Here is a 21,148-nt window from a genome sequence, read left to right on the forward strand (position 1 = left end):
TCAGGCTGAGCCGGGGCAAAAATACTATACATACTGTACAGAAAAGCAAGACACCACCCGAACGTTCAATTCCAGTTTATTTTGTAGTGCAAATACAAAAACGTCGGTCAAGTTTACAGTGTATGTGTGGATTTTTTCTTCTTCTTTTTAAATCTAACGCTTTATTCTCATTATACAAGTACAATAGTGAAGGGATACAGGGAAGCAAACGTCCCAAAACGGTCTCAGGGCACCGGCTGCTCCATCCCGTTGTCATGGCGGCGGAAAAAGGACTCCTCTGAGCTTTTTTTTCTTTTTTCTCCTCCGACTAGAGCGCTCATCTGTTAGTAGACTAGGAAGAGCGTTTGGGCTAACCCTAACCCAGACACACAAGAAAATAGCATTTCCAAGTCGCTTCCTATTTCTTCTGGGCTCTTTTGGGCTTCCCGTCAATCCTGGAATTTCTCCCCTGTACACGTGGAGGTGGTCCATTTGCTTCAACTGAGTCCGTCCCTTCGCTATTCTTTTTGTTTTCTCGCGCCGTGATGAGCGACTTCAGTCTCCATGTGCAATTACGCAATGACAAAAAGCGGGTTGCTTGGCTCATTTGGGCTCACCTTCTGACCATTTGAGGGCAATGGCAAGGGGGCAACGGGTTGGCCTTTCCCTTAGGACCCAACAAGAGGTCACGCCCTTTGCCAGCGCCATTGGCGGATTGCAGCCGTCTTCCATTCCACTGCTACGGTACAGATACCGTAGTAGCAAAAATACGCCACCGCTCTCCTCTCTATTCGGACGAGCGTCTCGGCGGAAGGCACTAGTAGGACGCGAGGTCTTTGGCCACGGCGGCGGCGGCGGCGGGCGTCAGGCTTTGGCGGCGCCCAGCGGGTGCCAGTCCACCCAGTGGCGCCCGGGCAGCAGGCGCCCCAGCGGGACGAAGGCCTCGCCCAGCAGGGTGCTGTCCCAGAAGGCGCCGTCGGCCAGCGCGCGCACGTGAAGCACCAGCCGCTGCAGGTCGCCGCGCGGGATGCGCTCGTACACCAGCTGAAACAGCAAAAAAGGCGACGGGTGATTTTGCGGCGGCCGGGCGCCAGAAAATAGCGCGGGCCCAATCCTGTTCCGTTGAGAAGCTCAACGCCAACGGATTGGCCCAAGCGACGCGGCCGCCCCGCTTTGCTAGCTTGGAAGCTAGTTTGGTGGCTCTGCCATTCATTGAAATTGACCTTTTTGATTAATTGGTCGTCAGATGCATCACTCTCCCGTCCCGCCTCGCCCCTCGGGCACATACCATTTGGTTGTAGGTGGGGTTGCAGGTGCGCCGCGCGGCTTTGGTCCTCCTCTTGCTGCTCTTCTGCGGGTCGGGCAGGAGGTAGACCTTGACGTAGGGGTCCGGGTCGCTGCCGTCCTGGAGCGGTCGCTGCGCCACACCGCGCCACGTCAGAGTACCGTAACACGCCCCCCCCGACCCCCCCCCCCTGGCCGTGGCCGACCCATTACTGACCAGTCCTCGAATGTGCATGACCATGATGAAGAGCTTGTCGTTTCGGTGGCAGATGGACAGCTTGACCTGGCCCGCCTCTTGGCCCGAAGGAGCGCTCCACGCCGCCTCGGCGTCTGCGCCGCCTGCGTGCCAGAGGAAGAGCTACGTTCATTCAAAATTGCAAACGGTACCGTGGGGAAATGTGAAAGGGATTTGGCAGGCTGACTGAGATGCTGAAAAGACACCGCGTTTTTTGGGGGGAAAGCCGGCGCTACCTGCTTTGCCGCCGCTGGCTCCGGGTTGCTCGTCTCTGGCTAGCGGGTAGAAGAAGGTGTACACCAGGTCGCACTGCGGGTGAGCGCACACACGGGCCAGATGGCGTGTCAAGTTCCCCAAACATTGGCCCAGGCCGGCGGGACTCACCCGCGCCACGTCCTCGGAGGCGTGCACCAGGTGCCACACGTAGCCGTTGAGCTCGTCGCAGCGCCGCGTGGCCTCGCCGCGCGAGCGTCCTATCGCCGAGCGTCCGGGGAAGCTGCGGGAAGCCGCTCGACGGTGGGAAGGTGGAAGGCGAGGGGCGGGAGGCGCCGCTTTTCCTACCTGGGTAGTTTAGACGCGGGAAAAGCCAGCCTGAGTTTGCCGTGAAGTTCTTGAAACTCCTCAAAGGTCCTCTGCACCAACTGCGCCTCGCGCCGCCCCTCGCGCTCCACCTTCACCACGTAGCTCTGCCGCCAAAGGCCGAGTCACGGCGGTCGGGGGGGGGCGTCTCGCCGGCTGAGGACGCTCGGAGGAGGCTCACCTGAGTTTTTCCTCCTCCTCCTCCTCCTCCTCCGCCGCCACCGGACGGCGGCGGGAAGACGTAGAGACCCCGGATGAGGCCGTCGCCCTTGGCCGAGCGCACGCGGGGCGCAAAGGACAAGCCGGGGGCGTCCTCGGCGCAGGCGAACTTCATCTGGGCCAGGTTGTGGATGAAGAAGTTGAGTTTGGTGGCCACGCTGCCCAGGCTGGACTCGATCAGCCTAAAAGAGCGCGAGCGTCGGCAACGGTCGGCGACGGCTTCGCGCGCGGGCGGACGGACGGACGGACGGAGGAAGTCTCCCGCAAACGGGCAAAACGCCCATGACGAGCCGGCACCTGGTGAAGTAGATGGTGGCGTCGGCTTCGGACTCGTGCGGTCTGAGCGCGTCGTAGACGTACTTGAGATCGTCGATGCGGGACAGTTCGGGAATTCCGCACGACAGCATCTGGCGGGGGCAGACGAGGGCTCAACGGACGGTCGGCGGCGGGCAGCTCGGCGTCCGGTCGACTGTACCAGCGCCAGCAGGTTGAGGAAGAGCTGCGCGTGTTTGCGGATGAGGTTGTAGGCCTCGCAGCAGAGGTCCACAAAGTCGTGGAAGCGGCTGGACGGCTTGTCGCCGCCGTTGATGACGTAGGCCATGTCGGAGGTGAAGACGAAAGGGGCCCGGTCCCTGGCGGGAGGACGGACGCGGGGGCTCAGCCGAGCTCGTTGGACGAGGACGGCCAAGCGCCAATTGGGATATTGCAAAATGTGGTGGGAGACAAGCTTTATCCTCCCCTTACTCCTCCTCCTACTCCTCCTCCACTCACCGCTTGATGTTGCCAAACATCTGCGCATGTCCCAGGAACTTGCCAAAGTCGATGTGGAACATGTGGCCGCTGGTCTTCAGCATGATGTTGTCGTTGTGCCGGTCGCAGATCCCCAAGACGTAGGTGGCCACGCAGCAGCCGGCGCACGAGTAGATGAAGTTTTCCACCGCCTGCCCTCCAACGGGCCGGGCCGTCGGTTAGGGGTTAGGGTTACGGAGGGACGTCGACGCCATCCGACGCCGTCCGGCGCCACCGCCACCCACCTTGTCGTACTGCCCCTCGCCCGGGTTGTGCCTCTGCAGCCAGTCGGCCAGCGGGCGGTCCTTGAAGGAGCCCGTCACGCCGCGGCCCACTTGGATCTTCCTCAGCGTGTCGGCCTGAGGGATCATCTCCACCATGCCTGAAATCCGGCCCAGGCTGGTATTTCGGACGGCGGACAGGGCCGGGGTCGACCGGTGCCGGAACGGGACGCCTCACCTCGGCCGCGGCCCGTGGAGAAGCACTTGAAGATCACCATCCTCATGTCCAGACCCTCCCGGATCCAAATCTTGTTCATGATGCGGATGACTTGCAGCGTCAGCATGTCCTGCCGAAGGTCCTCGCCCGACTGCGGACGCCCAGAGCCGGTCGGCGCGCCGAACGACCGCCGCGCGGGCCGGGCTCACCTTGAAGATGACGCAGACGTCGTCGCCCGAGGGCTCGGCGTTCTGGAAGGCCAGCTTGAGGGGGACGGCGTTGGAGTTGAAGAAGGAGCACGCCTGGCGGGAGGCCAGGGCGGTTAACGGGTCCGGCCCGGGTCGGAGGGAGCCGGCGCCCCGCCCCACTCCGTCCCGCTGGTCTCACCTGCACGTCGATGCCGCGGACTCGCAGCGCCGGGTCCAGCGGAAGTCTGCAGCTGCCGTTGAGCGAGAAGAAGCGCTTCATCTCGTCCAGACCTTCTCTCAGCACGTTCTGCAAGGGGAGGAGACAAGGGTGGAAGAGGGCTGGGCTGGGCGGGTCGAGCCGGGCCCCCGCCTCCTACCTGTCTGGCTGAGGGCGCGGCCTCTCGGACGGCGTGGGCCACCTTGGCCAAGACGGTCACCAGCCAGCACTGGCGGTCCAGCTGGTCGCGGAGGGCGCGGCCGGCGCAGCACAGCAGCGCGGCCAGCAGGTGCTGACAGCGAGCGCGGAACTGGCTGTCCTGGAGGTTGTCCTTCAGCAGCCTGAGCCCCGAAAAGAGGTCAGACCGGGTTGGGGCCAGACCCAGAGCTAACACCGCCACCGACACCGTCACCCACCAAAAGAGATAGTGAGCCACGCTGACGTCACCCGTGGCACGCCGCAACAGGAAACGCGCGAGCGAGCTGTCCAGGTAACACTCGGACTTGAGGGCCTGAAAAAGAAACCAAGGGAAAGTCCCTTTTAGCACCAAAACGCCACGGGCGTGACACGTGATTGGACGGACCTGCACCAACTGGGGCAGGAAGTCCAGCAGCTCGGCCTCCGACACGGACTCCAACCACCGGACGGCCGTCCTCCTCAGCTCCTGGTCCGGGAACCTGAAAGGTGGGCGGCAAGGTCAACGCGAACCCGGCTAACCCGGCCCGGCGGCGGCGGGAGGGGGGACCCACGAGGCGTGCAGCAGGCCCAGGGCGCCCGGGTGGCCGGGGCAGGCCCACTGCCGCAGCAGGGCGTAGATGTCGGGCAGGCGGGCCCACTGCCAGCAGGGGGCGCTGGCCAGCACCAACGGCAGGGCCCCGCTCTCCGCCTGGCAGAAGGCCTTCTTCTCCCACAGCGCCCGTTTGTCCTCCGCCGTCAGCCTGGGGGGGGGGGGGGGGGGGGGGGGGGAAGCCCACGCCCACCGGGGTTCAGCTCGCCCGCGACCCCGACCCGAGTCCGGGCGCCGCCGCAAACCGACCAGAAGGGGGTCTTCTTGTGCAAGACGTCGCGCAGAGCCGCCCGACTGCCGGCGTCCAGTCGGGAGAAGTCGTAGCGGGGGCAAAAGTTGGCGGGCGGCGGCGTGCCGAAGCGCACCTCTTGGGCCCGCCGCGGGAAGTCCACCTGCGGCCCAAACGTCGTGACTCGATGCAAATTGGTGAAAAATACAAAGTCCGCCTTGTCTCCAAGCAAATGGACTTTGCCGACCGCTGGCCAATGGTGACGGAGCCCTGGCAACTATGGTTGGGTGTGGTGGCGCAAAATTCCGCCTCCGTTCTGCCTCGCCATAGCTGCTCGCTGCTAACTAGATGCAATAGATACTATACACAGAGGGCAGTACGCTCTGTCGCACTGGCGTCCGTCCGCTATGACATTCTTTCTCCGAGAGCATCTTCAGTGGCGACGGCGAAGCGGCCTGACCTGCAGGATGACGCCGTCGGGCTGGCTGAAGTTGGGCTCGCCGGAGCCGGCGTTGACGCTCCCCCCGGGACCGCGGGGCCACAAGCACAGCAGCTTCCTGCCGCTGGTCAGCACGCTGCGGACAAAACGGCGTCAGGCGGGGTTGGCGTGCCGCCGCCCCCCGTCCCGTCCCGTCCCGTCCCGTCCCGTCCCGTCCCGTCCCGTCCCCTTACTGCCTGAAGTCAAAGAACGGCACGGTGACCCATCCCAGCGCCTCGGCGCCGCGCCGCTGCTTGGCCTTGTCTTCGCCGGCGGGGGCGGGCAGGGCGCTGGCGTACAACGTGGCCGTCAGCTGCGTCTCTCGGGGAAGCTGACTGATCTGCAGCGGGAACGTCACCCTGCGCGCAAACACATACACGTGCGCTTGAAACCAAAGCAAAGAAAAAAAAGAAGCCCCGAGAGAAACGACGGCTGGCACAATTTGGAGCGATCCTTCTTTAAAAAAACAGACATTTGCAATACACGAGAAAAACCCTTAAAAATCCAAATTCAGTTGGGTTGGAATTCCTTCAGTGCCGTAAGCCAATGACAACAGGACGTGAGCTTGAATTGCAGCAAGAGCAAGAGGAAAGGATTCCAATGGAGCAGGAAGTGACCTCCACCGAACAGGAAGTGAGCCGGAGTGAATGAACTCAGTTGCAAAAATAGATAAGATAATATAAGCAGGCTGGAAAGGCACCCAGATGAACAGAAAGCGACTCCGGGTGGGAGGAAAGTCACTTGGGAAAATGGTGACTTGAGGGAACGTACCTCTGGTCCCACACCACCAGGTGGAAGAGGTATTTGCTGACCGACTGCTTGCCGGTGTGCTGGGGGGCGCACAGCTCCGCCCCTCCGTGAGTCAGCGCGCACGACAGGAAGAAGCCCTCGTAACTGAGGGGGGATGGGGGGAGGGAGGGATTTTAGGGAGGTGCCGCGGAAGGCGCCGTTTCAGCCCGGCCGGCGAAGGTAGGCCGGCGACGGATCCTCACCTGGCCGCCCAGGTGACGGGCACCCGGTGCGCGGCGTACACGTTGAAGGCCAACATCCCGCCGCTCAGTCCGGCCTCCTGGACGGCGCCGGCCCCGGCGCGGCTCTGCGGCGCCGTGTGGAAGTTGGCGTTGAAGGTGCCGCAGTACAGCTCCACCAGGTCCAAAATGGCCGCCGTCAGCCTCTCCACCACTTTTTCTGCGGGCGGACGGGTGGATGGACGGACGGATGGACGGCGTGAAGGCAGGAACGGGTCTGGCCCAAGAGCTCACCTCGGTTCTCCCTGATGGACAGCTCCGGCGAGTCCTGAAAGAAGACAGAAAGGATTTTCAGGCGCGGCTCCCACGCTAAGCTCAAACACGCCTGCGTTGCACCACGAGTTAACTTGGACCGCAACGCAACGCCAGTGTCTAACGAAACCACTATCATGTGGATCACAAAGGAGTCCCGGTTTGGAGCGCTGCCAAGCGGAACGGAGATTTGGTCGGAATTCCTTCCGCTCGGCCTCCATACTCTCGTAGCGGACGACACCCTACGTTCAACAATAACCGCCGCAAAGAAGCGGGCCAAGGCGGTTTACTTTGAAATAGAAGGGAGCGGGTGGGGGAGCTGGCGCGTCACCTTGAGTGTTCTGGCTTGGTGTCGACAGGGGCAGGCGGGCAGGTGGCCCAGCGCCGCCGTCACGTCGGGCGTCTCCACCGCCGCCAGCGAGCTGCACAGCGCCTTCACCGACTGCACCAGCCGTTCCACGCGCGGCCCCAGCTCGGTCTGCGAGGCGAAGGAAAGCGAGTCAGCACGAGCGCCACGCCACGCCGCACCACAACACCGACAACGACGATCTACCTCGGAAAGCACAAAGGACTCGGCTTGGGTGTGGAACGTGTCCAGCAGCAGCGTCAGCGCTTCCCTGAGGCCAAAACAAACGCTCGGGGCGGGTACGTTGCTTCTAGTCCGCGCGGCCCCCCGCCACGAGTGGAACTGGCCACGCCCGCGGCTTTTAGTGGGTCAAAAGAGCGGTGGTCTCGTCGCACCTGGTGACGGTCTGTTTGATGGGTCGCTCCTGCAGCAGGATGCCGTGGTTCAAGGTGGACGCCAGCCGGTCGTCGTCCTTCTGCGGGCCGGAAAGAAGGCTTTGAAAAGGGGAGGGCGCGCTTTCCGCCGCCGCCAAAGGGGGGCGCTCGCACACGGACCGTGCGCGCCAGCTCGGCGTGGACGGCCGCCCTCTCGGTCAGGATGAGCGGAACGTCCCGCTCGAACTTCAAGCACTCTTGCACAAAGTCCAAACTGGCCAACGTCTGAGCGCTGGTCCACGCCGACGCCGTCGGGGGGGGGAGAACGGGAGAGACGGAAGATGGACGGGTCGTCAGAAAAAGCACGAGCGCAGAAAGGCGTTTTTTTTTTTGGCGGCGGTCGGCACGGCGCAGAGCGACGCCACCGAGAATCTTTCATGCCTTACTTTTGGAGGTACTCGTCACGTCCGCAGACCTTGAGCAGGTAGTCGTCCACGTCCAGGCGGTCCGGGTCGTCGTGAGCGTAGCACAGGGTCTGGTAGACGATCAGGTCCACGGTGGTGGAACCTGCCGAGTCAGAGTTGGTGGGGTCAGGCTGGGTCGGGTCGGCTCGGGCGGGACCGGGCCGTACCGTCGCAGGTGAACGCCAGCGGTTCCACCAGGGGCGCGCTGACGACCGACACCTTGACGCTGACCCCCGCGCTCGGGTGAAGCTCCTCCCACGGCGACCACACCAGCCCGGCGTTCTTGGAGCGGTCGTCGTGCGGGAAGGCCAAACGCAGCCTAAGAGGAGCCCGACCCGTCATTTTCGGGGAGGGGCTTTTCATCCCGCCTTCGCCTCCGTGTCCGCCCGCGCCTACGCCGCTACTCACACGTCCAGCATGTGGCAGAAGGCCGCCACCTCCTCGTCGCGCTCCTCCGACACCTGGAAGAGTTGGCAGCCCGTGCCGTTGCTCCGGAAGGGCGGAGTCGCCTGTGGACGCCAGAGGTTAAGGCCTCCCCGCCACCTCGCACCAGGCCAGGCGCAAAAGGAAAAGCGGGCGGCGCGCCGAAGCGGAGGGGCGCCGAGGTCGCTAAAGGTCACGGGGCTCAGAAAAACAATGCCCGGACAAGGTGGAGCAAAAGCAACGCATGGCAGGCAAAAAAAAGCAAAGCATCTCACCGGATCCGTCGAGGCCCGGCGCCGGTCCTCCTGGCTTTTGGCCGGGTGCGGGTAGGTCCTGGGCGGGATCCGAGGGGGCGGGGCGTCGCTCCGCCCGGCGGCCCCGGCCGGGTCGACGTCTCTCGGCCGAGGCCGGGCCGGCGGGACGGGGTTCCGGGGCGGGACGGCGGGGGGTTCCTCGCCGTCGGGGGCCGTCCCGGAGTGGGCCGGTGCCTCGGGGCTCTTTTTGCCCCGCTTGAGCCTGGAGAGGGCGTCGTACTCCATCTGCAGGGCCTCGGCCAGGACCAGCTCCTTGGGACTCAGGCCCAGAGACTCCGCCCCCTCGCCCTCCGCCTGGGTCCGCGCCGCCGACATGACGCCGGCGTGCCCTGGGGCGGGGTTAGGTTAGGGTTAGGCTTTTTGTTGACAACGGACGAAAGAACGGTCGCCGAGCGCTTCGAAAGGACGGGACGGGTGGGCGTGGCCTTTTCTCCGCGTACCTTGGACCCTAATGGTACGGAACAACGGGAAGGCGATTTCTCGACGACGCTACGCTCACTCGCGGGCGGCGGCCGAAAGCGCCGGCTGTCCGATTCTTCTGAAGTAGGAGGCATTTGGGCGCGGAAGGAACGCCACCTCCCCACGTCCGGGGGATCGGGAAGAACGCCGTTTTTCCCCCTTTACTCTATACACTTCAGGCTCGACCTGCCGAGCAAACGGTAGCCGAGGGAGAAACAACATGGGCCGAGCCACCCGCAAACGTTTGTTTTCTTCTCGGCCGACGGGAAGGAAGGAAAGGAGGAAGGAAGCGAGGGGGGCGCGCGCTCGCTCGCTCATCTCACCGCACGTCCCTTGGATTGAAAAGGGATTTGGGCCGGGAGGAAAAGGGGCCCAAAATGTGGGAATTTACAAAAGCCAAGTGGGTCACCAGGTCCCCTCCCCCTACGGCGACAAAAGCCGGCCGCGCGGGGTGGGGGGTCCCAAAAGGGGACGTGCGACGGAACCCGCCTTTCCATCTCTCTTCGTGGAGTTAAGACTGAGGTGGATTTTCAGAGTCCATTTTGGGGGGGAAACACTCGCAAAGCCCATTTTTGGAAGATGACGAGATCCATTGGAGCGGGTTAGGAGATGAGGCGGCTCAAACATACTTTGAGTAACAAAGTGCAATGGCTTGGGCTTCGATCACCTAAGCTTCCATGACGATAGAGGCCAATGGCGTGGCCTGCGTCCGTCTATTCATGTCAATAACTGGCAATGAATTAAAAGTAGCACCCGAACATGCCACCAACACAATGACTTCATATTGGAGTGTTTAGTTGTCATTGTTATTTTTTCAAGAAATTGTTATTCCAGCCATGCATCCATCCACCTTTCCGCAAGGCCAAACTTCTTCCCTCTCCCCAGCCACTTCATCTCTGCAGCTCTTCCGGGAGGTGTTCCTTCCCGAGCCAGCCCAGTGGGACGCCTCACACACCCGGGGAGCCCGAGCCACCCCATCCATCTCCATGCGCAGGAGGGGCGAATCTACTCCGAGTGCCCCTCCTTCCTTCCATGGAAAAGCCACTTTCTCTCAGGGAGAGCCCGGAGAAGAAAGCTTCAATTCGGCCGCTTGTATCCGGGATACCGTTTCGGACGGATGGGTGGACGGCGCGAATCTAGGAGCAAGCGAGCCGTCACGCCGCCGCCACCGCTAAACTATCGGCCGCCTAGCTAGCTAACTAGGCACCTACCTGGGAGGAGGGAGGTCGCCTAGCTAGCTAGCTAGCTCTCTATCTATCCACCTACCTGTCCGGTTGGCTAGCTGACCGCTTCACCGGCGCCCCAGGGAGCCGTCTTCCTTGGAATTCATCTGCGAGCGGCCGACGTCGTCCTCGTCCAAGACAAGCGACAGTTTGAGCTCTCCGGCTAATCTTCCCCCCCGCGGCGACCGACCGCGCCGTGCCAGCCTGCCAAAGCGTCTTTCTTTCTGTCAGTCTGTCTGTCAGTCAGGCATTCAGCCGGCCAGCGCGCTGGTGCGAACAATGCGGTGTTGGTGGGGACTGTTGTGGTTCCCACCGGAAACTGGGAAGGCGGCTCCACCGCAACGCATCACACGCTTTTTTTCGCCGACCTCTTGATTTCTGTCTCTCTCTCTCTCTCTCTCTCTCTCTCTCTCTCTCTCTCTCTTTCCCACTTTCTCTCTCTTTTGTTTATAACGGGGCTGGCCGGGATCTCGCCGCTGTTTTGGTTCGGGTCCAACGTTCAACGTCCAATTGGAACCACCGGCATGAGATTTCCGCCAGTGGTTTCAAAGTAAAAGTGCCATAAGGGGTTCCGTCGACAAATAAAAACCACGTGAAATACTCGTCGCTGAGCTTGTTTCTCTCTTGTCGGGAACATTCGGATTCCGACGAGGAAGAGTTGGAGAATAAAGCTTCCGGTAAGACTCCTGACGGGAGCACCTGACTCTCGGAGGAAAGGAAGGCAAAGGTGAAACAGTGACCCCCGGTGGCCGTCGAATGCAAATCGGGCCTTGATAGAGATGAACCTGCTCGAATTTGGAATGGACGCGCTTTCAAATCTTTTTTTTCTTTGTTTTTTTTTTAACCGTTTTTAATATTTTGTACGGCAGCGTACTGCAGTCACACCCAAGAGAAAGTCCATTTTTCCATGATCGTAATCACGCCAAGGCTGTGGTTTTTTTAGGAATGGTCGTCTGTCGGGCCAAAGGGTCCACGTGAAAACCAAGCCCATCAAACCCTCGATCGGTCACGCGATCCACGCCGCAACCAGGCCCATTTTGGGCGGATTCCACGAGGACGGGTCACGGCCCACGTGGCCCCTCCCTCTCAGCCCGCCGCCGCCGACCGACGCGTGGCCCGGCCGCCTCCGAGTCCCCCGCCGCCATTGGTCTCCTACCGGGGCGCCCCTCGCCCTCAGACCGGCTCGTCCTCGAGGGCGGCGCGCGACGTCCTCCGCAGGTTCTCTTTGACCTTGAGGAACTCTGGAGCGCTGGCCAGGTCCCGCTGGTCCTCTTGCTGCTCCATCAGCTCCATCTGGAGGCGCAGGGTAAGGTTAGGGTTAACCCCGTGTTCAATTTATTGTTTTTTTTTGGACGGGAGGGACGGCGATGGACGTCACCTCTTGGAGCGCCCGCTGTCGCTTGCGTAGTTCGGCCTCCAGAGGCGAAATCTTCCGGCGCGCTTCTTCTTCCCGTTTGCGCTCGCCGATCATCTGATCTCGCCGCCGGGCCTCCAGAACCCGCTGGAGCTCCGGCTTGGCGCTCTCCACCCGGAAGCCGCTACTGAACAGTCGGGCGGCGGCGTGAGATAGAAAAGACGGCCATCCAAGCGAGCCGGAAAAATGTTTAAACCAAGGGGAACCCGATCGCCGGGACGCGGGACGAAACGCGACGCGGGACGAAACGCAACGCGGCGCTCGGTTTTACCGTCTGCAGCTGCTCATGAGCTCTCGGTGCAGCTCCTGGTGACTCCTGGAGCTTTTGACGGGGTTGAGCAGCTTCCTGGGCGTGATGAGGTCGTCCACGTCGCCGTGGTCCCGAGGCCTCTCCTCGGGCCGACTCGGGCCGTCGGCCGGCGCGCGGCGGGACGGAGGCGGCGCCGTCCTCCTCTGCCGGAGCGCCGCCAAAGCTGCGGCGGACGAGCGGGCGGCGTCAAGCCAAACGTGCCCGTCTCGGTGGGAGGTTAAAGCTCGGTACGCCACGACAATGCCGCGCCGTCTCCGGTTTCAACTCCGAAAGCCGACACCGGCCGGGCGCGTTATTCTTTACCAAAATGACAGGCCCGGATCAAGCGCATTGGTTTTTCCACACGGGCTCTCCTCTTCTTCTAGCGCTTTTCCGGGCGAGTAAGCCACGCCCTGAACACCCGGATAAAACCACGGCTTGCTCGAGTGGCCCTCGTTGACGAGGGATCGGACACCGACGGGGGAAGGAGAGGAAGTCAAAGGTTAGCCCCCCCGGAAGCGCCCCGGACTCGAGCAAAAGTTAGCAAAAATCAACAGGAAGTGAGCCACGACAGCGGGACAGCACGCGATTGGATGCGGATGACCGACGACGGACCTTCCCGCTTCAATTGAGTCGGACGCCTATCGCCGTCGGCGGGTGACCAAAGTCTGTCCTGACTGGCTTGTTGTGGATTGGACATTTTACCGCCACGACGCCTCGCCTGCCTGGAGGCCACGTCCAAATCCTCACCCGTCTGTAAATCCGTCCATCCATCCATCGGTGGTTGTACAAGCGCGCAAACACACACACACACACACACACACCCCGCCACGCTTCCCGGGTGGATGACTCCACCTCTTCTTCGCGCTTGCCCGTGCAGGGGGCGTGGCTAAGCGTCAGGCCAAGGTAACTCATCTTAAAGTGACTTTCTACTGGCCGAGCGTGAAAATTCAAGTCGGAATGGTGACTGACTGACCTTTGCGCGGGGCATTCCCGTCGGATGCTCCGGGTCGCTGCGTGATATCGTACGCCCTCTGCGGGATAAACAAACACACAAGAGCAAGATGAGTCAACAGGGTCACGTGCACTTGGAACAAGATCATGCGGTTTCCGCGTGGCATAAAACAATTTGTCATTGAAATGGAAGCCAACAGATAAATATTTGCTAACTATTTCCCAATGTGCACAAAGTTTCAGCAACGGGGGTTGTGCTGTAACAAGCAGCACCTGAGTGTAATCCACTGATTGCACTTGTAACATACCAGACTGGCGGAAAGGTGACTTCTTTATGGCTTGGAACCAAAGCAGCCCCACCCCCACTCCGTTCACTTTGTTTACTTTGCTCAGCCCCGTTATATGAGGGCCTCGTCGTATGGGATGCTACATCTTCATGTGTCCAATGTTTCCATTTCATCCAGGTGCTCCTTAATGGGTCAATATGGCCAAAAGTCTGCGCTTTGACGGCCCATCTTTTAAATAAATCACCAATTTCGTCAAACGCAGTTTCTGGGTGTGATGACAAGTAGGCTTTTTTGTTGTTGATAATGACGACAGGGCCTATGTCCGATTATTATTATTATTATTATTAAGTCTTGGACTGGCTATGACAGTCTACACCGGGCAGGGGTGGTTTGGCAAAGCCTTGGGTCTCGGAGGGCCGCTGCAGGGGCAGCTTTTTCCTCCCCAGCCGTCCGGCGCAGACGGACGCTGACCGAGTCGAATGGACGGGGGTTGGGCGGCTGTGGCTTTTCCTTCCGAGCCACCGGCACGGACCGAGCTGACAAAGTTCCACCCACCAACGGGGGTTGGGCTGAAACAAGCGGCACCTGAGGGCAATCCACTGATTGCACTGGTAACATACCGGACCGGTGGAAAGATGACGTCCTTATGGCCACTGTTTAATCATTCGCCCACCCGTGTTGACCAAGTCTTATGGGATGCTACATATGTCCAACACTTCAATTTCATCAAGGTGCTCTTCAATGGGTCAAAATGGTCAAAAGTCTGCACGTTGATTGTGCACGTTTGCAATTGGTGCAAAAAAGTCTGGGACTGGCTTTGACAATTTACAGGTTGGGTGGGGGTTGGGCCAATGTGGGAATGTGGCTGGGGGAAGCTTCTTGTTCCGAGCCGTCCAGCACAGACACAAATGGCAAAGTTGCAGCAACGGGGGTTGGGCTGTAACAAGCAGCACCTGACGCCAATCCACTGATTGCACTTGGAAGACACTAGTATTGTGGATTGTGGAAAGCTTTGCCCTTTAGAGCTTGAAACCAAAGCAACGGCCGGCAAATAGGCGGCGAAAACGGCATTGGGTAGAACCGGAGTCTTTTCTAAACGCGCCACACAGCCACCAAATGACACGGGGTGACGGGGTCCCGCCCCGGGGGCAATGGTGGCCATGGAAAGCTACCCAGATCAATAGGATGTCCCCAAAGACACGGGGATGTATTTGGAGTGGCAGGATTTTCTGCCAACAAGTCCATTAGGCTTTAATCTGATTTGGTTCGGGGTTAGGATTTGTGGGCCAAGTGACTTCTTCCTTCCTTCCTTCCTTTCTTCATCTCCACTCCCGTTTTAGCCCGTCGTTCTAAATCGGGCGCGTGGCGGCCGGCATTAAAAGAGCTTTGTCACTCGTCGGCTCGCTGGTCAAACGGGCACCGTTCGGCTCAAAAGCCCCGGCGCTCAAAAACCACCGAGGCGGATCCGTCCAATTGGTGGCCCGGCTGTGGGCGTGCCCTCCGGCCAAAGCCCCGGGTCAAACGACGGCCATCGAGAGAGCGACCGAGATTTGCAGACGGCTCGGTTGGCTCGTGCGGTTAAAAAAAAAAAAGGCAAGGCGTTTGTCCGCGTGAGAGCGGCCCGTAAAAACATAAAAATAATAATAAAATGAGCAAAGGCTCCAGAAAGAATGCAAGGCGTTTGTCCGCGTGCGAGCGAGGAGGGGCCCACCTTTTTGCCGTGAGACGATCCCATGATCTCCGCTTTGGCGCCTCTTGCTCGCTGCCTCTCGGAGGAAGAGGAAGGTGAGGGTGAGGAAGAGGGGGAGGCCGCCCAGCCCGAGCGCTCAGAGGATTAACGGCCGTCGGCCCACGGACCGACGGACGGCCGTACTGCCGTCTACGCCGCACCGTCCGTCCGTGCGTTGGCTTGCGTTGATGCGGCCTTTTCGCACCCAAAACGCCTGGTATTCCAAAATATGGCTTTGGCCAGAATGCTTCTTAAAAAGACCTGGCCTAGGAAATGGAATGGGGAGAAAATAACAACAAAGTCAACCGAAAAAGACATGACGCTTTGCTGCTGGTTGCGTGTGCTTCCATTTATTTTGTAATTAGCATGACCATTTGGTGAGCGGACAAAAACATCAAAGTCTGGAAAAGCCAGGCCAACCCGGGGAAAAAGGAGGTCACCCATCCATCCGTCCGCCCGCCCGCGGCTCGCCAGGCCGTCAATTTCGCACTTAAAATGGGCCGCCGCTCGTTGACGTGGCCACCGGGCGCTCGCGAAAGCTCGTCTCCCCAATGGCTCGGCGAGAGCCGAGAAAGGAGGCGCCGTGCTCTTTGAGATTTGGACCAGACACCCGATCGGGTGGCGTCCCATCGTCTGCCATGATTCGCCACGCGGCCGACCAAATGGCGGAAACGGGAGAGCGGCGGCCAACGTCCAAGCCGGCCGGCCGGCCCTTCCGCCGCCACCGAAATGGATGTCCGGCATGGTCGACGGCCAAGCCGGACGTGACTTGTCGCTCAAGCACGTTGAGAGGGAGAGAGAGAAAAGCGGCGCTAGCGCTACCCCAAATGGCCACGTGGGGGCGACATGACGTGACCCAACTTTCAATTGGATCAGATGCAAGCGAGGCGGAAGCGCCCGTCACTCCCACGAGGCCGCTTTGAATTCGTGACGTTTTGGACAAATGACCACCCGTCTGGCGTGGCGGGACGCTCCGACCTGGCTTGTGTCGACGAGAGGGTTGGGCGGGCAGGCGGACGGACGGATTTTCGGAGCTTGGTCTCTCTCCCGGGCAAGTCGGTCGGCCCCTCAAGGCCGCGGCGCTTCGGGCGGCGTCTCGGGCCCGTCGTCTCCCGGCGCCGACATCTGCATGAAGAGCTCGCGCAGCTCGGCCATGTCGTCGTCCGGCGCCGGCGGCCGAGGCCGCTGCTCGCGCTCTTCGATGAAGTCCCACAGGCGCACGTTGTTCATGAACTGCGGAGAGGGAAAAGAGGCGGTTGGGATGGACGGACGGACGGAGAGAGGGGGCCCACGGTCGGGACCCCCGACCCCGTCGGCGTAGGCGATGCTGACCCGGACGTTGCCCTCCGAGCCCAGCTGCTTGCGCGGCTTGTCGGCCTCCGCCCGGCTCCCGTCCGGGAAGGCGTGGAGGTAGAGACACTTGGCGCCGAAGGGGCACGAGCCGCGGCCCTGGTCAAAGTACTTGCAGGCCTTCTTGCTGCGTGGGTGGGCCCAAGGGACCGTGAGCGGCGAGCGCCGGGTGGCGGGCAACGGGCGGCGGCACGGGCCCGACGAGACCCCACGTCCCACTCACCCGACTCCGGACTTGAAGAGCTCGATCAGGTTGTCTTTCTCCTCCTGCTCCTCCACCCAGTAGGCCGACGGGATGACGAACTCGGACACCACGCGGCACTCGGGGCACGACCTGACGACGGACGGAGGCGGGGCGCTCAAAAGACGGGGGGGGCACGCCGTCGCCATCTCCCCCAAGGAAAAGGCGCACCGGCTTTGGCCGGCCGTCCTCGCCGGCGACTCACTTGACGATCTTGTTGCTAAAGTTGCGCGTGCAGCGCCACTGGCGGATGCAGGACAGGCAGAAGACGTGGCAGCACGCCGACAAGATGCCGAAGCGCCGCTCCGACGGCGCCGCCTTCTGGACCACCGTCTCCATGCAGATGGAGCACACCTCGGAGAGAGGAGAGAGCGCGCGGCGGCGTCAGCGTGGCGGTAGGCCGTCGTCGTCGTCGTCGCGACCCCGGCATAGCCCCGCCCCCTACCTTGTCCTGGCTGAGCTGCGCGGCGAAGGCTTTCTCCATGTCTCTCTCGAAGGCCAGCATGCACATCTGCGCCAGGCGACGAGAGGCCAGGTTAGGGACGCGGAGGCGGGCGGGCGGGCGGGCGGGCGAGCGAGGGCGGGGCCGGCGGGCGTCACCTTTTCGTGGGCCCGCCTCTGCTCGGGGTCGTGCGGGTGCAGCACGGGCAGCCGGCACACTTGGCAGCGATCCCCGTGGAGGTAGGGGCAGTCGCCCTCGTAGAAGCAGCGGCCGCCGGCGCCGGGGGCCGCCGCGTACGGGCACAGCTGAGTCAAGTCCCGGTAGGCCCCGCCCATCTGGCCGGGGGCTGCGGGCGTCGGGTAACGCGTCACATTCGCCCCGAGGTGGCCGGAGCGCTCAAAATGGGTGATCCCACCTTGTTCCGGCACCGACGCCTCCAGGCCCGTCCGGATGGCCTCCACGTAGGAGTGGGGGGACGCGGCGGCGGCCGCCGCCTCGGGGCCCCCAAACACAACGTCCAGGGGTCCCGCCGGGGGCAGCGCGAAGGAATCGGCGGGCGCGCTCCGGCCGGCCGGCTCGTCGCCCCCTCGGCCGTCCCTGGCCGGCCTCCTGAGCGGAGCTCCGCCCCCCATCTTCCCGTCGGGAGCGCCGCCTCCTCCCCTGTAGGACGGCCTGATGTGGTCGTATCTGAAAAGTGGAGGCCAAAGGAGGTCATCCGACGGACGGATGCCCGTCGCCGTCACGGTGGAAACGAGCAAGAGCGCGTTGGTATTTTGAATTGAATTGCCGAGTGATTTCTTGTGATTGTAAAAGCGGCAAAAGTGTTGACCTGCATCGCTCCCCGTAGGCGCAGACTCCCCTCTGGTAGAACTTGCAGATGGTGGAGGGTTTGCTGCTGGACGGGTCGTGAGAGAACATGCAGCGGCTGCCCTCCCGGCACACGCCGTGCAGGAAGTACCTGCGCCGCAGCACAAAAAGTGGAGATTCAAAAAAAAAAAGTCAAATATTTGCGGCACAACTCCATTCTCAGCGCGTCCTCTGCCCAACGATTTCCCGTCTTCGAAGGCCCCAGTCTGTTCTCCAAAGTATTGGATGAGGCCCATCCGGAACGGAGTACGTAGACCTACTACCTACATAAACCGTTATCGTGACACTACAAGCTGTGAGGTGACCTCGGCGAGCCAAGACATACACCAGAAGAGTGCCCTCTAGTGTCTAGTGCGCACACGTGCACGAATAGACACGTTTTCTCGGAGCAAATTAAAACGAGCGGCTTCTTTAGACGTCTGGCACCGTCCGTGGCAGCCCGGGAATGCACAGTGGTCCGAAAATGCCTTCGAATCGAAAGCAAGCGCCCGAAAATGTACAGGAGGTTGGGCAAGGGAGAGACTCACTCGGCGAGCTTTCGTTAGCAGACTTGTAACGAAAGCTCGCTTACAATAGAAGTGATGGGATTTTTTTTTTCATGGCAAATTTCTATTCAATGTTCTAGCACGTGTGCCACTGTTGTTTGGGTCGCCCGAGTGTGTTAGCTGACGCTACGCTACGATAGGAGATGAGCTCCCAGGCCATGCCAGGCCAAGCCAGACCATTGGTAGTAGGGTGGGTAGCTGGTCAGCGACCTGACCGAGGCACTCGCTCAGACGACGACCTCTGTTTGTTTGAAGGCTCGTCACGCCGCACGTACGCGACGTTGACGTCCGTTGGAAAAGAAAAGCTTCAAAAGATGGCGCGCGCATCCATGAATGCTCATCTTTTGTGGACCCTCGCGGTCCAAAAGTGTAGGTCTGGTTCGGAGGGTAACGGATCGAGAGGGGGTTCTGGTCTGCTCTCGGGAGAGCCAAGTGCGGCGGGAGAAGCGTCACGCGGCTAAAAACATTAGCGCCTAGGCTAACGCGCCCGGCTACAACGGAGACAATGGCAAAAGGACGGCCGCGGGACAGAGACGCCGACGGAGGGAACGGCGGGCGTTTTGGACGCTTGGGACTTACCGACAGGTCACCTGCTTGGTGCTCATCTTGTTCGCCGATATCCGAAGAGGCTAGAGAAGCGAAAAGGAGCGGAGTGTGCGGCCGGCTTAGCCGGGCGAACTAGCTAGCTAGCTCGCAGCCTGCCTGCCTGCCTGCCTGCCACTTGTGTGCCCGTTTGAGTGACGGGCGGAGCGACGGACGGACGCCGGCGTTCCCACTGAAGGCGTCCGGGTAGCAACGACGTCGGGCCGCGTCAAAAAGCTCCCGCCCCCCCGACCGTCAAATCCCTTCCACGCGATGAATATACTGTCGTTGCAGCGTTCACGTTTGTTAGTTACCCTGCTATTTTAAACCTAAATGTCCGCCTTCTCGAGTGTAAATCCATTTGAAGCGCGAGGCATACTAACAAAGAACCTTCGGCTGCCGAGCTTCATTTAGTACGGAGGCAACTCGACTCGTTTCAATGGACCGCGGAAGCATGAAAAGAGACCCTTTGTTTCCCCCGCCAACATGTCTTTCGGGCGGCCATGTTGGTAGGGGCCAGCTTCCCGTCGGAGTCGATGTGCTGCCGTTCACTTGAAGTCATCTCATTCTGATTTGACCAAAGTGCAAACTTCTGCTATTTACTCATTGCCAGCGATGGACGTTCGTTTATTTTAAACTGGGAGAGGACTGCCTGTCTGCCTACGGATGCTAGCTTGAATGCATTTGCCGTACAAGGCTTGGAAAAAGTTGAAATTGCCATTGAAATTAAAATGAGTGAGCAAGAAACATTCCTTACATTGTTGACATTTTTATTCTTATAGTGAATAATCGTTGTTTATTGGGGGGAAAAACACTTGATGTGATTGGACACGGAGACTTTTCCGTTTAGCGATATAAGCCCCGCCCTCGGTCACCTGTCCACGAGTGGACTGACTGTCATGGAGCTCGTTGACTTGCTGCGCTTCTCCCACTGCGGGCGGACGGTGTGGACGGCGACCCCGGCGACTCCGGCGACTCCGCTGCGGTGCCCCGAGTGCGGCCGGGCGCCGAGGTTCCCGCTGGCCGAGGCCCCGGTGCGCGTTCGGGCGCCCGTCGTCGACGGCCACCGCACGAGTTGCTGCTTCCTGGTCACGTCGCGGGAGGGCGCCGACGGCCTCAGGTGCAAACAAAAGCGCCCCCTACACGCACTTTCATTTCTTCATTTTCCCAACCATTTCATATGACATCTTTTTTAACTCCTTTTTTTCCTGGACGCCTCAGGGAAGATAACGACTGCGAGCTTCACGCGGGCATCTCCAACTCGCGAGGTAACAAATCGCCGGCTTTTTGCCTCCGCGTACCCGTGCCGATACCGTACCGATACCAAAAGGGTACCGCCGTGAGGCCATGTTGGTAGGGGCATTTTTAGTGAGGTATCGGTACAGATGGCAAGCGGTACCGGAGCCACGCGGGCTCGGTGTGACCCACGCATCTTCCACGCCGTAGGCGTGGTGTTCAGCTACACGGAGTCGGGCGTTCGACATGAGCGGCGAGGCTGGCATCAGAGCGTGGCGGTGACCCTGGTGGCCCCGGGCTGGTGGGTCCCGGATTGGGACGAGCGGCTGGAGCGCTTCGCCGCCGAAGACGGGTGGACAGCCAGCAGGTGACGCCCCGCCCCCGTGCTAGGCGGCCGCCATCCCATCCCACCCCACCCCACCTCGCTCACGCGTCTGCGTCCTCAGGTTCGAGGAGCCCCGCGAGTTCGGCTCCTGTTGCTTGGGTTTCGCTCTGGGCTTCGTCAACTGCCTCTTGGCGTCACGGGGAGAGCGGCCCGTGGACCAGCGACGTTTCACCCGCGACCTGGTGCTCCCCCGGGTGCGGGCGGTTTCCGTCTACCTGACCGCGTTACATCATGTCCGTCGTCACGGATCCTGGAGCATTCCCGCCTCGCCGTCTTCCTGGGATTCGGCTACGGCCTCGGCTCCCCTTCTGGCGGCGCCAGGCGCCAGTGAAATATCCATTTTATGAGGGAAGGGAGGCAGCCAATCATCACGTTTCAGCAACACTGACGCTGACTCAATGGTTTGAAGGATTAGGTTTGTGTCCAGATTGACGCAAGGGAGTTGTTGTTGTCTTACTTAAGTGTTCCAATTGACTTCAATCCTAAAAAATAAATACCGAATGAAAAAGTGTTATTTTGTTG

General features: G+C 61.0%; 4 protein-coding genes across 6 annotated transcripts; 1 reads left to right on the forward strand and 3 right to left on the reverse strand.

Moving 5' to 3' along the window:
* Positions 1-60: 60 nt before the first annotated feature.
* Positions 61-10,715, reverse strand: pik3c2b (phosphatidylinositol-4-phosphate 3-kinase, catalytic subunit type 2 beta). 2 transcript variants are annotated; one of them, XM_077603323.1, is made up of 33 exons: positions 10,349-10,715; positions 8,585-8,952; positions 8,295-8,395; positions 8,054-8,205; positions 7,869-7,989; positions 7,603-7,714; positions 7,444-7,523; positions 7,256-7,319; positions 7,034-7,180; positions 6,685-6,718; positions 6,415-6,610; positions 6,194-6,316; positions 5,617-5,781; positions 5,405-5,519; positions 4,965-5,107; positions 4,678-4,866; positions 4,512-4,605; positions 4,345-4,439; positions 4,089-4,269; positions 3,911-4,018; positions 3,733-3,825; positions 3,545-3,674; positions 3,331-3,467; positions 3,068-3,237; positions 2,772-2,928; positions 2,594-2,703; positions 2,259-2,478; positions 2,060-2,184; positions 1,883-1,994; positions 1,735-1,807; positions 1,481-1,602; positions 1,268-1,396; positions 61-1,023 (listed from the first exon to the last, which is right to left on the reverse strand). In XM_077603323.1, exons 2-33 carry the CDS (start codon positions 8,936-8,938, stop codon positions 844-846), a joined length of 4,332 nt encoding a protein of 1,443 aa, XP_077459449.1. In that variant the 5' UTR covers positions 8,939-8,952; positions 10,349-10,715; the 3' UTR covers positions 61-843. The 2 variants fall into 2 exon arrangements, with proteins under 2 accessions (XP_077459449.1, XP_077459450.1); XM_077603324.1 differs by lacking the exon at positions 10,349-10,715 and adding an exon at positions 9,064-10,212.
* Positions 10,716-10,911: 196 nt separating this feature from the next.
* On the reverse strand, positions 10,912-15,191 carry LOC144075902 (protein FAM107B-like). The gene is made up of 5 exons (XM_077603349.1): positions 14,961-15,191; positions 12,985-13,042; positions 11,991-12,192; positions 11,684-11,846; positions 10,912-11,598 (listed from the first exon to the last, which is right to left on the reverse strand). Exons 1-5 carry the CDS (start codon positions 14,982-14,984, stop codon positions 11,479-11,481), a joined length of 567 nt encoding a protein of 188 aa, XP_077459475.1. The 5' UTR covers positions 14,985-15,191; the 3' UTR covers positions 10,912-11,478.
* Positions 15,192-15,312: 121 nt separating this feature from the next.
* On the reverse strand, positions 15,313-19,528 carry mkrn2 (makorin, ring finger protein, 2). 2 transcript variants are annotated; one of them, XM_077603336.1, is made up of 9 exons: positions 19,003-19,524; positions 17,841-17,969; positions 17,427-17,698; positions 17,170-17,357; positions 17,015-17,080; positions 16,775-16,923; positions 16,552-16,662; positions 16,311-16,455; positions 15,313-16,211 (listed from the first exon to the last, which is right to left on the reverse strand). In XM_077603336.1, the coding sequence occupies exons 1-9, from the start codon at positions 19,026-19,028 to the stop codon at positions 16,047-16,049; spliced, it is 1,251 nt and encodes a 416-aa protein (XP_077459462.1). In that variant the 5' UTR covers positions 19,029-19,524; the 3' UTR covers positions 15,313-16,046. The 2 variants fall into 2 exon arrangements, with proteins under 2 accessions (XP_077459462.1, XP_077459461.1); XM_077603335.1 differs by having other exon boundaries at positions 17,170-17,698; positions 19,003-19,528.
* Positions 18,503-21,137, forward strand: mkrn2os.1 (MKRN2 opposite strand, tandem duplicate 1). Its single transcript, XM_077603343.1, has 4 exons — positions 18,503-20,125; positions 20,227-20,273; positions 20,452-20,608; positions 20,688-21,137. Exons 1-4 carry the CDS (start codon positions 19,905-19,907, stop codon positions 20,971-20,973), a joined length of 711 nt encoding a protein of 236 aa, XP_077459469.1. The 5' UTR covers positions 18,503-19,904; the 3' UTR covers positions 20,974-21,137.
* The last annotated feature ends 11 nt before the right edge of the window (positions 21,138-21,148 follow it).

Source organism: Stigmatopora argus, chromosome 6 (genome assembly GCF_051989625.1).
Source record: "Stigmatopora argus isolate UIUO_Sarg chromosome 6, RoL_Sarg_1.0, whole genome shotgun sequence".
Lineage (NCBI taxonomy): Eukaryota > Metazoa > Chordata > Actinopteri > Syngnathiformes > Syngnathidae > Stigmatopora > Stigmatopora argus.